We start from the raw sequence: 12,497 nt of genomic DNA, 5'->3' as shown, positions 1-12,497 counted from the left end.
CTTCCTTCCAAGGAGTGGCTGGTGGGTTTGAACCGCCAGCCTTCTGGTTAGCAGTCAAATGCCTTAGGCACTATGCTACCAGAGCTCCCTGATCATCAATAGTCTATGCTTATTGTGAGAAATTTAGAAAACACAGAAAAGCTAATGTAGAAAATAAAAACCACCCAGGAACTCACCCAAACCATAACTTCCTTCTCTTTCTATGCTTTTTTCTTGTTTACTTGACATAACTACAATCCTGCATGCTGCTCTTTTTCACTGAAAATGTCATGTAAGCCCCACCTAATATTTTAAAATCCTTTGCAGACTCTGATTTAACATGGCAGGTGGACATCTGTGCCCACCTGAGACCACATCCAAATGTAAAAGGAGTAAACCCTTAAGAGACTAGGCAAGGAAGCAACAGTGGATGAGATGTCAACACTGTTTAGGCAGCTGGAAAGCAGAGAGAGGGAGATGGACTCAACAGAGGGGGAGAATCCACAAAGCATCTGCAGAGGGGGGTATGTTGATGGGAAGCATGAAGAGTGGCCAAGAAGAGTCCTAGGAAGGCTCTGGATTTAGAGCAACAGTCTTCAGGGCATTTGACTGCTAACGAGAAAGCTGGCGGTTCAAGCCCACCAGCCTCTCCTCAGAAGGAAGACTGGGCAATCTACTTCCGTAGAGATACCGCCTCAGAAACCCAAGGAGGGGTTGCTATGAGTTGGGATCAACTCGACCTCAGTGAGTTTCCACCACCCCCCCCCTTAGGACAAGGGAAAGGCAGGTGCTGCAAACGGGGATAGAATTGAAATCTGTAGAAGGAGTAATTGCAACCCCAAGTCCCCACTACTGCCTTGTGCAGCAGGTAACATCCCTCTGTGTCCCATGGGAGAAAACAAATCAGAAAAACTCAAGTCCTGGGGTCACCAAACATAGTGGGGGCCAGGGAGGATTGCTGGTCTGAAAAGAAGATCAGAGATGAAAGTTTATATGAAATTTACATTGCATGAATGCAATAAGGCTGGTGATGCTTCACTGTAGGATCAGAGTAGGGAAGGGAGCTGAATGGTGGTACCCAGCTCCCTTCTCCACTCTGATCCTACAGTGAACATCACCAGCCTCATTGCATAAGGGAAGGTCACTCTTTGGAGACAGTGAATAATCTCAAGAGAAAATACCCATGGAGACTAATTTGGGAGGTCTCTCAATGAACAGAAAGGAGGGGAAGAAAGCTTTACAGAAACAATGCAAAAAAAAAAAAAAAATCCTAATCTGTCCAAACTAAAAGGATAGAAAGATGAAACAGCCCACTAGGATTCAAAGAAGAGTCCAAAAACTTCCAGAAGAAGAAAAAAACAATCACATTCAATATGAGAAAGGCTCTGGGCTTCTTAACAGCAACACAAGAACACTGATAGCAGTACAGCAAGACCTTAAACATTCTGAGAATAATTTCTAACCTAGATGTTTCTAAACCCAGACAAAAGAGGACTCAAGTGTGAAACTGGAAAAAAGACATTTTGGACACTCAAGGCCTCAGAAAATCTCTCTCTAGAAGATATGCTCTAATTTTGAGAGAGGAGAATCAAGGAAGAATTCAAGGGATCCAGGAAACAGAACATTGGAGAGGGGCCGCCCAGCACAGAAGCTGGGTAGCAGCTCTAAAAGGGGAGCCTGTAGGACAGAGGGCACCTGGGAGGATGTCTCCAGGAAAGAACAAAACTGACCTATTATCTAATTTGTACAAGATGTATATATATAAAAAAGCAAACAAACAGTATGCTATATGGCTCAGCAGAGGAGATATTTAAATCACAATAAATTAAATGGTGAGTACTTATTTAATCAAATATTGCAATTTAACTACATTAGGATGATGGGAAGAATTGGAGGATGGCAGGTTGTAAGAGAGTTAAAACGTTATTTACCATAATAAGAAGTTAATAGATAATGTAAAAAAAAATAAAAAATAAAAATAAATAAATAATTGAAACTTTTCAAACAACTGCCTCCTTTGCCAGAGACCAGAAGAACTGGATGGTGCCTAGCTACCACAACTGAACGTTTAGATCAAAGATTCTATAGAAGAATCCTAACCAAAAGGGGAAAAAAATATAGAACAGAATTTCAAATGTTCATGGAATCCTGATTTACTAGAGCCATGGAGGCAAGATAAACTCCAAAACTATTGCCCTGAGATAATCTTTAAACCTTAAATCAGAAATATTCCCTGAAGTCTTCCTTAAACCAAATGATAGTTTAATTAGTAAAGAATGTTTATACTATTTTAAAGAATTATTTATATGGGATCAAATTAACAACAGCAACTTGAAAGTTTAGATAAGAAGCTTAGGGACAGTGAGTTTATGTTCTTGGCTAAGAACATAAGGAATAATTTGGAAAAGGACAGAGAGAGTGGTTGTATTGCTTGAAGAAGGTAATCAAGTCACTGAATTGTACACATAGAAACTTAAATTGGTGTGTTTTGCTGCATATATTTTCAACAAAAAATAAAATAAATTATTTTTAAAACGAGTAAAGCTGCATAAACAAAGAAACAAAAGCCTCTTCAAGTATGATCTATAGCTACATAATATTCCATCTAATGGAACATGCACAGTTTACTTAACCAGTCCCCTACTGCTGGACATTGAAATTTTTTTGTTTGTTTGTTTGTTTTGGTTTGTTATAAATAACACTGCAGTGAACATCTTTATGTCTCTAACTTCACCTTGAATAAACTCGTTTCCCCTTAGATTCCCAAATGGGAACCTCAACCCCCAAAGAGGCAGCTATTCCTGAGACCCTAACAAGGAGCTAGTGGGAAGAACATCTCAGCCTTGGGCTCCTCAATAGAATCCCCTCCCATCAAGTCTCATCTCAGGTCCACATGGAGCATTTCATAAATATTGTCCCCCAGGTGCTCAGCATTAAAATACTTCAAAGTTTGTCATATCAGCATGTCCCTCACAGCCCAGGGGAGCAGGTAGGGGCCTGCTCGTTTTGCAGAGTAGTTAACTGGGGCCTGAGAAGCTTGTGAGAGACAACCTACCAGCACAGTGGCCTTTGCTGTGCCTTCTGAAAGTGTTGATTTTCCATATTTCAAATTGGCAACCTTGAATAGAAATCTTGGCATCCACTTTTTTGCTCTACCCAACCTCCTCACCTTTCAGGACCTGCTTTCTTCACCCTGCCTCCTTCTTGCTCTCTCACTGCTTTCCTAAGCCTGCTCTCAGGAAAGGACCTGATTTTGGATCAACTTGTAGGGTTTTACCACCCAGATATGGTTTCCATTAACTTCCCAAGGGTGCACTTTCAGGCACTGCAGCAAGTTGGTCTCTGAGCCCCACCGTGAGCTCCTCCATACCTGCATGGGGCCGTACACCTCTGAGCGGTCGAACATGAGCTGGAAGTAGCTCAGGCTGCTCAGGGCGGCCTGCCAGGGCATGTACTCTTTCTCTTGGTTCAGGAAGAGGGTGTTGTTCAGTGCCAGAGTGACAGGGACTATTTTAGCACTGGGGACAAACAGAGAGGCTCAAGTCAGCACACCTGCCCTGCCCAGTCACACCCAGTAAGCCCTCAGGGCCCCCAACCCTGGATTCTTTGCCCCATCCTGAGGTTCCAGAGCCCCAGCTGACCCAGCTCCAGTATTCACCATGAGGGAATGAAGGTCATAGATGCTGGGTGGTGCTCCATTTTCCTCAGTGAGGAAACTGAGGTTCAGAGAGGTAAAGTGAATTGCCCAAGGCCACATAGCCCATTCAAAAAAAACCCAAAAAAACCCACTGCCATCAAGTTGATTCTGACTCCACTTTACAAAAGTAGATTGGCTCATCTTCCCTCCGTGGAGCAGCTGGTGTGTTTGAACCACCAACCTTCTGATTAGCAGCCAAATGTCTTACCCACTATGCTACCAGAGCTCCTTACGCAGCCCAATGGAGAGCTGATTCAAAAAGTTTGTGCTCTTTACTCTGCCCACACTCCTTCTCTGTCTGGCTTGGTCCTCTGGGCCTTCCTCCCTCCTCTTCCTGTCTATGCACATTTGCTTCATGAATGCCCAGGTCTATGGGTACAGTCATGTCAGAGCTTAGCACCTCCCTGGAAATACAAATATTTGTTTTCATCCATACTGCATCTCTCTTGGTCTTCCCATTCCATATTCTCCAAGCACCTAGTGGTGCAGCCTGGCAGAGGACGACTGGCCTTGACCTTTGTTTCCTCAGTGCCTCAGAGTAGGGCTGTTTGTGCTTTGAGGGCTTACTATGTGCCAGGCACGGTTTTAACCATTTTATATGGATTCTCTCAATGAATTCTCATGCAACCTAATTTAGTAGACATTATTCTTCACCCCATTTTACAGATGAAGAAATGGAGACCAGAGAGGGGAAGTAACTTGGCCAGAGTCACACAGCTAGGCAGCAGCACAGTGGAGACTGGAGCTAAAGCCCTCAGGAAAAGCTTGGTGTCACAGGGTGCAGTGAGGTTTTGGAGTTGGATAGTCCTGTGTCTGGCTGTCATGTGCTACTATGTGACCTCAGGCAAGGTACTCTGAATCTCAAGTTTTTCATCTGTGAACTGGGGATAATCATACTGTCAGTCTCCAGGGGCATGAAGACTATGGGAGTGGTGTATGGGGATGGGGTTGGGGTGGTATAAGGTAACCCACTGGACTTCACTCACAGCACACAGGAAACACAATAGGAAGAAGCACTGGCAGTGCCAGGCTGGGCCCAAAGAGGAAGGTGGACCACCCACCTGGCTAGGTTAAAGGCGTCATAGATGACCTGTGCCCGATTGATGACAGGGATGACCTAGAAGGGGAAGCAGGGTGTGTGACCTCAGGCTGGCAGTGGGGCCAGGCCCTATAGTCTGCTGCCCATTCTGGGGCTGGGTGTGGGCCAGGGGATACGAGGAGGGGTAGTAGACACCCACCGATAGATTTGTCTGTAGTTGAGTCTGAATTTTCTTCCAGTTGTTATCATCATAGTTCACCTGGTAATAGCCCGTCACGTTGATGTTCATCAGGACCCAGTCAGAGGCTGACATTTTGAACAGATCACTCTGGGCTGTAAGGAGGGACCAGAGCTGGGATGGTGATAGCTCTGACCCCCAGGCCTGCTCTCTCCAGGTCTTGGTGAGAGTAGCTTCCTATGTAGCCTGGCACCTGCTCACCCTCAAACCTTTAGGGTGATGATGGCAAGGAGAGCAGAGAACAAGAGTGCAGGACTGGGCTACAGGGCTGAACTCTATCTCTGGCTGGCCAGTGACTTCAAACAGGCTTGGTGTGGCCAAGCCATTGATAGTGGCCTGGGTGTCTCCATCAACACACCCCTGGCCACTCAGACTCAACTCCTCCTTCTCCCCTTCCTCCTCCACTTTCTCTTCCCCATCCTCCTCCTGCCTCCTCTACCCACTCCTCCTCCCCTGCTCTCCTGCCTGCAACAACAGCTCCATCACATACCCAGTCACCTAGACCGAAAACCCCAGCACTCCACCCCTCTCCCTCTCCTCCCATCCAATCAGCCCCCAGCACTGCTCATATCTTCTTAGGGGCTCAGGTCTCCCTCCTCACTGTTCTCCCTCCTCCTCTCTCAACCCTTCCATCCTTTCTCCCAGCCCCGAAGGTTTGACCTAATCACTTGCCCACTGCCCACTTTCTCAGACATCCCCTCATCCGAGGAGGACATAGCCTTTGTCTCTCACAGTCTGTAGAGCCCTTGGGACCCAGCCTCCCCTCTGAGCACAATTTTGCCCTAGCCCCACTCAGTCCCCTGTTCTCTCCTACCTCCATGTCCTTGAACTTGCTAGTCCCCCTGCCTGGAATACTATTCTCTGCCTCATCAGCCTGTCTACCTCCCACTCTTCCTCTAAGACTCAGCTTACCTCCTCCTCTAGGACGCCTTCCCTGACTTCTCCATGAAATCGAATCTCCTTTATTCTCAGCTCCTAGCCCCCTGTCCCAGTGGCTCAGTCATACATGCCTCTGTTGAAACACTCAGTACAGCTTTGGTGTGTTTTTAATTACTTGCCTCCCTTTCCATAATCTGTAACTTTAGTCAAGGCAGAGAACGACTGGCCTTGACCTTTGTTTCCTCAGTGCCTGGTGCAGAGTAGGGCTGCTTGTGCTTTGAGGGCTTACTATGTGCCAGGCATGGTTTTAACCATTTTATATGGATTCTCTCAATGAATTCTCATGCAACCTTATTTAGTAGACATTATTCTTCACCCCATTTTACAGATGAAGAAATGGAGACCAGAGAGGGGAAGTAACTTGGCCAGAGTCACACAGCTAGGTAGCAGCACAGTGGAGACTGGAGCTAAAAAAAAGTCTGTTCCACAAAACTCACAATCATTAAAACAAAACAAAACAAAAAAAGGGACCAGGTTTGCTGGTCTGATAGAGCCTGATGGAACCACTGAGACTATGCCCCCTAGCTGTCTGTCAGGTCTGGAATTGAACCCACTCCTATAGCTCAAGCCAGACAAAACACAGGCATATGAGCTGAACATTTACATTAGGTAGACACACTCCTTGGAAAGATCAATCATGGGAGAATAGAAGGACTGTGTATGCACAGGGAGACAGCTAAGGGGTTAGGAGTGCATGGGAGGGAAGGACACAGGGAAGAAGTAACTATGGGGAGGAAGTGGGAGGGGAGCTGTTGCATTGTGGGAAATTGCAGTCAATGTTATGAGACAAAGTGTATGTGTTCTGCTGTATGGAAAGTGAATTTGCTCTGTAAACTTTCACCCAAATCACACACACACACAAAAAGTCTGTTCCACTTGTTGAATGAAATAATGAAGGAAGCCCTTGCTGCGGTCAGTCATTACCCTCTGAATGTAAGCCAGGAGCTGAGTATGGGGTAGGGAATGTTGCCCATTAGGGCAGGGATGAGTTACCTTCCATGGTGCCATTCAGCCAGTAGTCTTGCTGTGCGGATCCACTTTTGACAGAAGAGATGGGTATGATCCACAAGTAACTGCAATGGGAGACAGGGAGTCATGTGGTGAGCGATGGCAGTCCTGACCAGCCCCTGGTTTCCACCCAGCTCTGGCACCAAGTGCCCATCATACTGGCCCCAGGAGGGAAAGCTTGAGTATGGCCACTGGAGCTGGGACCACAGCAGGCCAGACCCTACTGTGGTCAAGAGGTTCCATTATAGTACCTGCCCCAGGACTCACTGGGACCCCTGGCTCAGGGACCCCATCTACTCACTTGAACTCTGAGGGGCGAGTGACGTTGGAGTCAGAGTCAAGGAGGAAGTGCTTCTGGGAGATGGTCCCCTTGTCAGTATCCACAGTGATGACAGGGAAGCCCATCTGCAGGGTCCAGCGGTCCATGATGGTTTGTACAGTGGCGGGAAGATTGAGGGATGGGTGGTTGTCTACAGCCTGAGGGAAGAGCCAGGCAGTGTGGCTGTAAGTAGACAGTCACCCTCCCACCCCCAGGCATCCAGGACAATTCCTCCTCCCCGCCCCCCGCTTGCCTGTAGCTCCTATAGACTCTGGCCTTTACCTCGTGAGGCCACCATTGTGAGGGAGATAGTGCAGAGTTGGGAGCTGGGTCTCAGTGCCAGTGCTAGGCTAGCCTTCCCACAGAGAACTTCCTAGCTTAGGTTCAGTCCATATCAATTAAGCTTAATCTACATGGCTGCCTATACTGTGGCCCACCCTGTGTTGTGGAGAGGTGTTGCATGCTCATGGTTCGGCCTGAGTAACATTGCGGAGATGAAGAGAAGACAGAAAGAGGAGGGAAAGAGGTCAAGGGAGAGGCCATAGGGGGAGGGTGTGTGCATAGCATGTGTGTGCCTGGGTGCACACATGTGTGCATGTATATGTGCATGTGTGTGAAGGAAATGAACCCAGATGGGGATGGGCTTAGGGATGGTTTTTATTGTCTTCTTGGGTGTTTTTCAGAGTTGGAGAGGAACCTGAACATGGAAGAGGGCTGGGTTTGGAGAGAGTGGAAAAAGGAGAAAATTGCAGCAAAGTAAGGAGGCCCACATGGAAGTAGAAAAAGAACATAGGGGCAGAGGTGCCAGTGTCATCTTGCCCCCAATACTTTTGGGCCAGGCTTGTGAGAGATTTGAGTTGGATTGAAACCAGCCCAGAGGGAACTCTAATGAGGACCTCTCCTCTCCCCTCTCTGATCTGACTGGCCATGGGGGACTGGACAGACAGGGGGCAACAGTGGGGTAGAGAAGCTGGATGGGCAGCCCAAAGGAAAGACTGGGGTGTGGGATTCCAGAGTGGATATTAGTGCTGGAGCAACTAAACACCTGCCCAAGGGGCTACATCCACGGCTGAGGAAAACCACAGAGTAAGGGGAGGGCAGCGCAGGAGTGGAGATGTTGGAGGGATGGTGGACAGTGCACAGACTCTACCCCAGGAGGGTGCAGGGCAACCTCCAAGAAAGGCAGTGAGGGAGGTGGCAGTCTCTGAGGAAGGGAGGAGGTATGAATTTACCCCACCAAAGAGGGCTGCTGGGGTCTGAGTGGACAGGAATGCAAGGCGGGCAGAAGTAGAGGGTCAGAGTTCATATTGAGGGTGATGGTCTGTGAAAAGTTGTGCCTGGGAGTGGCAGGTTGGGGCATAGGACAGCTGGAAGTGCTGAGTAGGTTTAATGGTTGGCTGCAAGTTCCAGGTATAGGAAAGCTGGGCTTGGGAACTGGGATAGCTCGTTTCCTCATTGCTAAGCTACGATGAAGAGACTTACCAGCTCCCCTCATGAAGCTCGTTACCATGTGAGGCAGGCCACCTGCCAGGGTCTTGACACGTGGTCTCACAACACCTCCTTCAAGTCACCATCATGGTGCCCATTTTACAGAAGAGCCTTTTAGGCTCCTAATGACCTGCCTGGCGTGGTAATGAAAATGACCCAGATCCCCCAGGAACTTTCAGCATCTCAGGACTCCAACAGAAAGGCTTCAGGGGGTCTGGCTGTTACTGACCTTCTGCAGATACTTCCACAGGTCCAGGTAGTTGGTGTTATTGTAGGCAAAGTTGTTGAGGTAGGACTGTAGAAAGACAAGCCATGGTGAGGACAAAGCTGGTATCCTCCAGGCTCCACCACTCAACCATGGTTTTAGGTTGAGGCTAGGGGCAAAAGGCAGGTGCTGAAGGAAGTCCACCCACCTCATGATTGGCCAAGATGTACTCACCGAAAGGCCCTCTTTGAATATGTCCTCAGACAGGAAGTTGGAGAGCATCCTAAGGACTGAAGCTCCCTGGGGGTGAGCACGAGAGAGGGGTCTCAGAAGCCTGGCCTGGATGCCCACTGGGCTGAGAGGCAGGCCCCCTCCCAGCCAAATCCCCACCTCCCCCTTGTTGCTCCATCCCAGAAGGTGAGACTCACCTTGCTGTAGGAGATGGAATCAAACATCTCACTGATCTGGGCTGGTGTTTTGACTTCATCGGCAGGGGAGGATAGCGGGTGGGAGGAGACCAGTGCATCCACGGCCATCACACGATACACCTCATTCACCACTATGAGGTCTTTCTGCAAATCCCCAATGACCATTAACTAGCTGGGCAGACTGGCCTGGGAGAGGATAACCCAGGTCTACCCCACCCTGGACCCTGGGGCTCTTGGGTGGTTGGCTTACCAGATTCCAGGTGGGTTCTGCATGGTCAGCACCCAGGTACTCCACGTAGGAGGCAAAGCCCTCGTTCAGCCACAAGTCATTCCACCAGGCCACAGTAACCAGGTTCCCAAACCACTATGGGGTGAGGGGGTTAGCAGCAAGCCACTTTGGCCTTGTTGTCATTAGTAGTAAACAGAGTTACCCTTCCCAAAGGGCCTGTCTCACCATGACTCCTCCCTGCCACCCTGTCAGAGGGGACTCTCTTCCCAGAAGCCCCCTCTGCCTCTGCACTCCCCATGATGGGGGTACCTGGTGTGCAAGCTCATGAGCAATCACAGTGACTACCCGCTCCTTGTTGCTGCTGGAAGAGGACAGTGGGTCGAACAGTAGGGAATTCTCCCGGTAGGTCACCAGCCCCCAGTTCTCCATGGCACCCGCGTTGAAGTCGGGCAGGCCAATCTGGTCTGGGGAGGTGAGGCTGTTGGCAGGATGGCCCTGAGTGTGGAGCCCCATCCACTGCTCCCCACCACAAGGCCTCTCACTCACCAGATTTCTCCAGTGGGTAGGCTATGTTATAATGCTTGGCAAAAAAGTCCAGGATAGGGACTGTCACATTCAGGGCATAATCACTGTGGTGCTCCAAGGTTGCACTGGGCCGAGCCCAGATACGGATCTGCAAAGAGGGTGGAGGGTAGGTCAGGTGTCCCTTCATAGGCCGGTGCAGGTAGATGGTCTGAGCAACCTCCCCTATGGGAGGCATGGTCAGCAGAGGAGGGGCTTGGGGATTTGGAGGGGCTTTGGGTTCTAGGGAGGGGCCTTTGGGGGAAAACAATGGTCAGAGCCATCATCTTTCTGATAGCTTCAAGAGGGAGTGATGCTATTCTCATTTTTCAGATGTAGAAACTGAGAACCGGAGAACTTAAGAACTTGCCTGAGATCACTCAGAGCAATTAAAACACTGGCCTGGAGATTCAGGGGCTGATGCAGGAAGGAGATAACAGGAATATTCCCAAGCTAAGCTGATCCCAAGGAAGGTGGACCCAGCTTCATACCTTGACACCATTCTCTGTCTCTGCCTCCACAGAGGTGAACTCACTGACAATGTAGGCCAGCAGGTACGTGGACATCCTGGGCGTGGGTTGGAACTCAGTGACATTCCACTCAGGGTCTCCCTCAAGTGGGACACTGGGACCTGGGCATGGAACACACAAGGGTGTGGGATTGTGCACCATACCCCAGCCCTGTATCCCAGCCCCAGTGTTCCTGATTGCCAAGGCTATGTGGCCCCTGGACAGAACCCACTCACCTTTGGGGAGCATGTTGGACAGAGCAATGAGGTTCTTGGGGTGGACGATAGTGATGTTAAATGTGGCCTTCATGGCCGGCTCGTCAAAGCAGGGGAAGGATTTCCGGGCATCTGCAGCCTGCATCTGTGTCGTGGCCACAACCCTGCCCAGATACCAGGATGTTAGAGGTTGTACAGGCAGAATCTCAGAGTCCCGTGGGTGTGGGTGCATGGGGCTAAGAGTCCTGCTGGGCTTGCAGGGGGAAGGGTTCATGGGTGGCTGTTCTAGCAAAAGCCCTACCCTGCTCCCTACTCCCGGCAGCCTCAGGACCCCCAGCAGGCCAACTGACAGTGGGAGATCAGGGGTCCTTCTGAACTCAGAATCAAAGTTCTGGCAGGGTCTACCTCTATATTAGTTGGAGAATATTGAGTGAGCCATTTATCTCCTCTGAACCTCAAACAGTTTTCCAGTCTGTCCAATTTTGCCCCTCATCCCTGCCTCCCTGATATGGGAGAAGGAAGCCTGTCGGAAGAGGCTTTGATGTCATAGTAACTGTGCCATCAGATGTTGCTGATGCAGTGATGGGACAGTGAAGGGTCCAGAAGGTTCAAAGGCCTTGAACTCAGCCCTACTTGGACCCCAGGATCCAGCTCTACTTTGGCATCTAGGATTTATTCCCACCAGGCAGACCCAGCTCAAACTTACTTTTTGACATCCCCTTCCATGTACTCGCTTCGGTAGAAGCCCGCCAGGTCGTCAGCCAGCTCCCCTTCAAACTCGCTGTACATCTCATACTGGCCATTTGCCACCAGAGAGCCCTTCAAGTGCACCACCAGGTACTCAGTGGGCACAACCAACTCGGTCCTGTCAATTTCAGGGGCCTGGGAGCCCCCTACACCCTTCAGGGTCACCTGAGAGGTATAGTTGAGTTTCTTGCTGTGGATGATGATGACATTGGTGGGCTCCACACAGGTGAACCGGACAGTGCTGTTGCCAGTGAAGATATACAGGCCCTGATCATTTGGGGTGAGGTAGGGCCTCAGCCTCACATTGTAGGACTCAGGTATCAGTGTCTTGGGCAGACGGTATTGGTTCCATGGTTTACTTTGGTCCAAGGTGGTGGCCGGAGATGTTGCCGAGGTGGGGCTGATGGGTTTCAATGTGGTGGATGTGGTGTGCCCCAAGCCAGAGTTCTCTGCGTTCTTATTCTTCTCCTGGGAGTACACCACAGACAGGGCGATGATGGTGCACACGGCTGCCACACCCAGGACGATGCCCAGTATGCCCAGGGACTTGGAGATGTAGAAGCCCTTGGCCATGGTGAGGATGGGCAGGCGGGTAGGGTGGCTCAGGACCAGCAAGAACACAGCACCCTCAGGCCAGGCTTATATCCTTGAGGGGGAGGAGCCACACAACTAGCAGACTGGGCAAAAATTAACCAGGGCTCAGACAGGAGAAGGTCACTGGACTGGGTGGGGGCACACTGTACTCAGGACTCTAGAGAGGGGATCCAGGAGCAGGCGCACAAAGCCCAGCTCAGGCCTGCCTGCTGGGAGCAAACAAGAGTGTCCAGTTACAGGCTGTAAGCTGCCCCAGAGCCCACTGACAGGCTGAAGGGCAGGCTACAGGACCAGCCTCGCGG

At 49.9% G+C, this 12,497-nt stretch overlaps 1 protein-coding gene across 1 annotated transcript in view; it reads right to left on the bottom strand.

Moving 5' to 3' along the window:
* Positions 1-12,174, bottom strand: part of LOC103200624 (alanyl aminopeptidase, membrane) — a 27,109-nt gene extending 14,935 nt beyond the window's left edge. Inside the window, exons 1-14 of the mRNA XM_007945168.1 lie at positions 11,561-12,174; positions 10,872-11,018; positions 10,622-10,754; positions 10,116-10,242; positions 9,879-10,033; positions 9,591-9,704; positions 9,341-9,484; positions 9,147-9,212; positions 8,937-9,002; positions 7,202-7,377; positions 6,886-6,965; positions 4,915-5,048; positions 4,738-4,793; positions 3,350-3,497 (exon numbers count right to left, since the gene is read on the bottom strand). Coding sequence (XP_007943359.1) covers positions 3,350-3,497; positions 4,738-4,793; positions 4,915-5,048; positions 6,886-6,965; positions 7,202-7,377; positions 8,937-9,002; positions 9,147-9,212; positions 9,341-9,484; positions 9,591-9,704; positions 9,879-10,033; positions 10,116-10,242; positions 10,622-10,754; positions 10,872-11,018; positions 11,561-12,174 — 2,160 coding nt within the window. The remainder of the gene's footprint in view (positions 1-3,349; positions 3,498-4,737; positions 4,794-4,914; positions 5,049-6,885; positions 6,966-7,201; positions 7,378-8,936; positions 9,003-9,146; positions 9,213-9,340; positions 9,485-9,590; positions 9,705-9,878; positions 10,034-10,115; positions 10,243-10,621; positions 10,755-10,871; positions 11,019-11,560) is intronic.
* Between the last annotated feature and the right edge of the window lie 323 nt (positions 12,175-12,497).

The sequence above is a fragment of the Orycteropus afer genome, unplaced genomic scaffold (assembly GCF_000298275.1).
Source record: "Orycteropus afer afer isolate SDZICR_OR568_19922 unplaced genomic scaffold, OryAfe1.0 scaffold00132, whole genome shotgun sequence".
In the NCBI taxonomy this organism is placed as follows: Eukaryota; Metazoa; Chordata; class Mammalia; order Tubulidentata; family Orycteropodidae; genus Orycteropus; species Orycteropus afer.
This window is presented reverse-complemented; position numbering and strand designations above follow the sequence as displayed.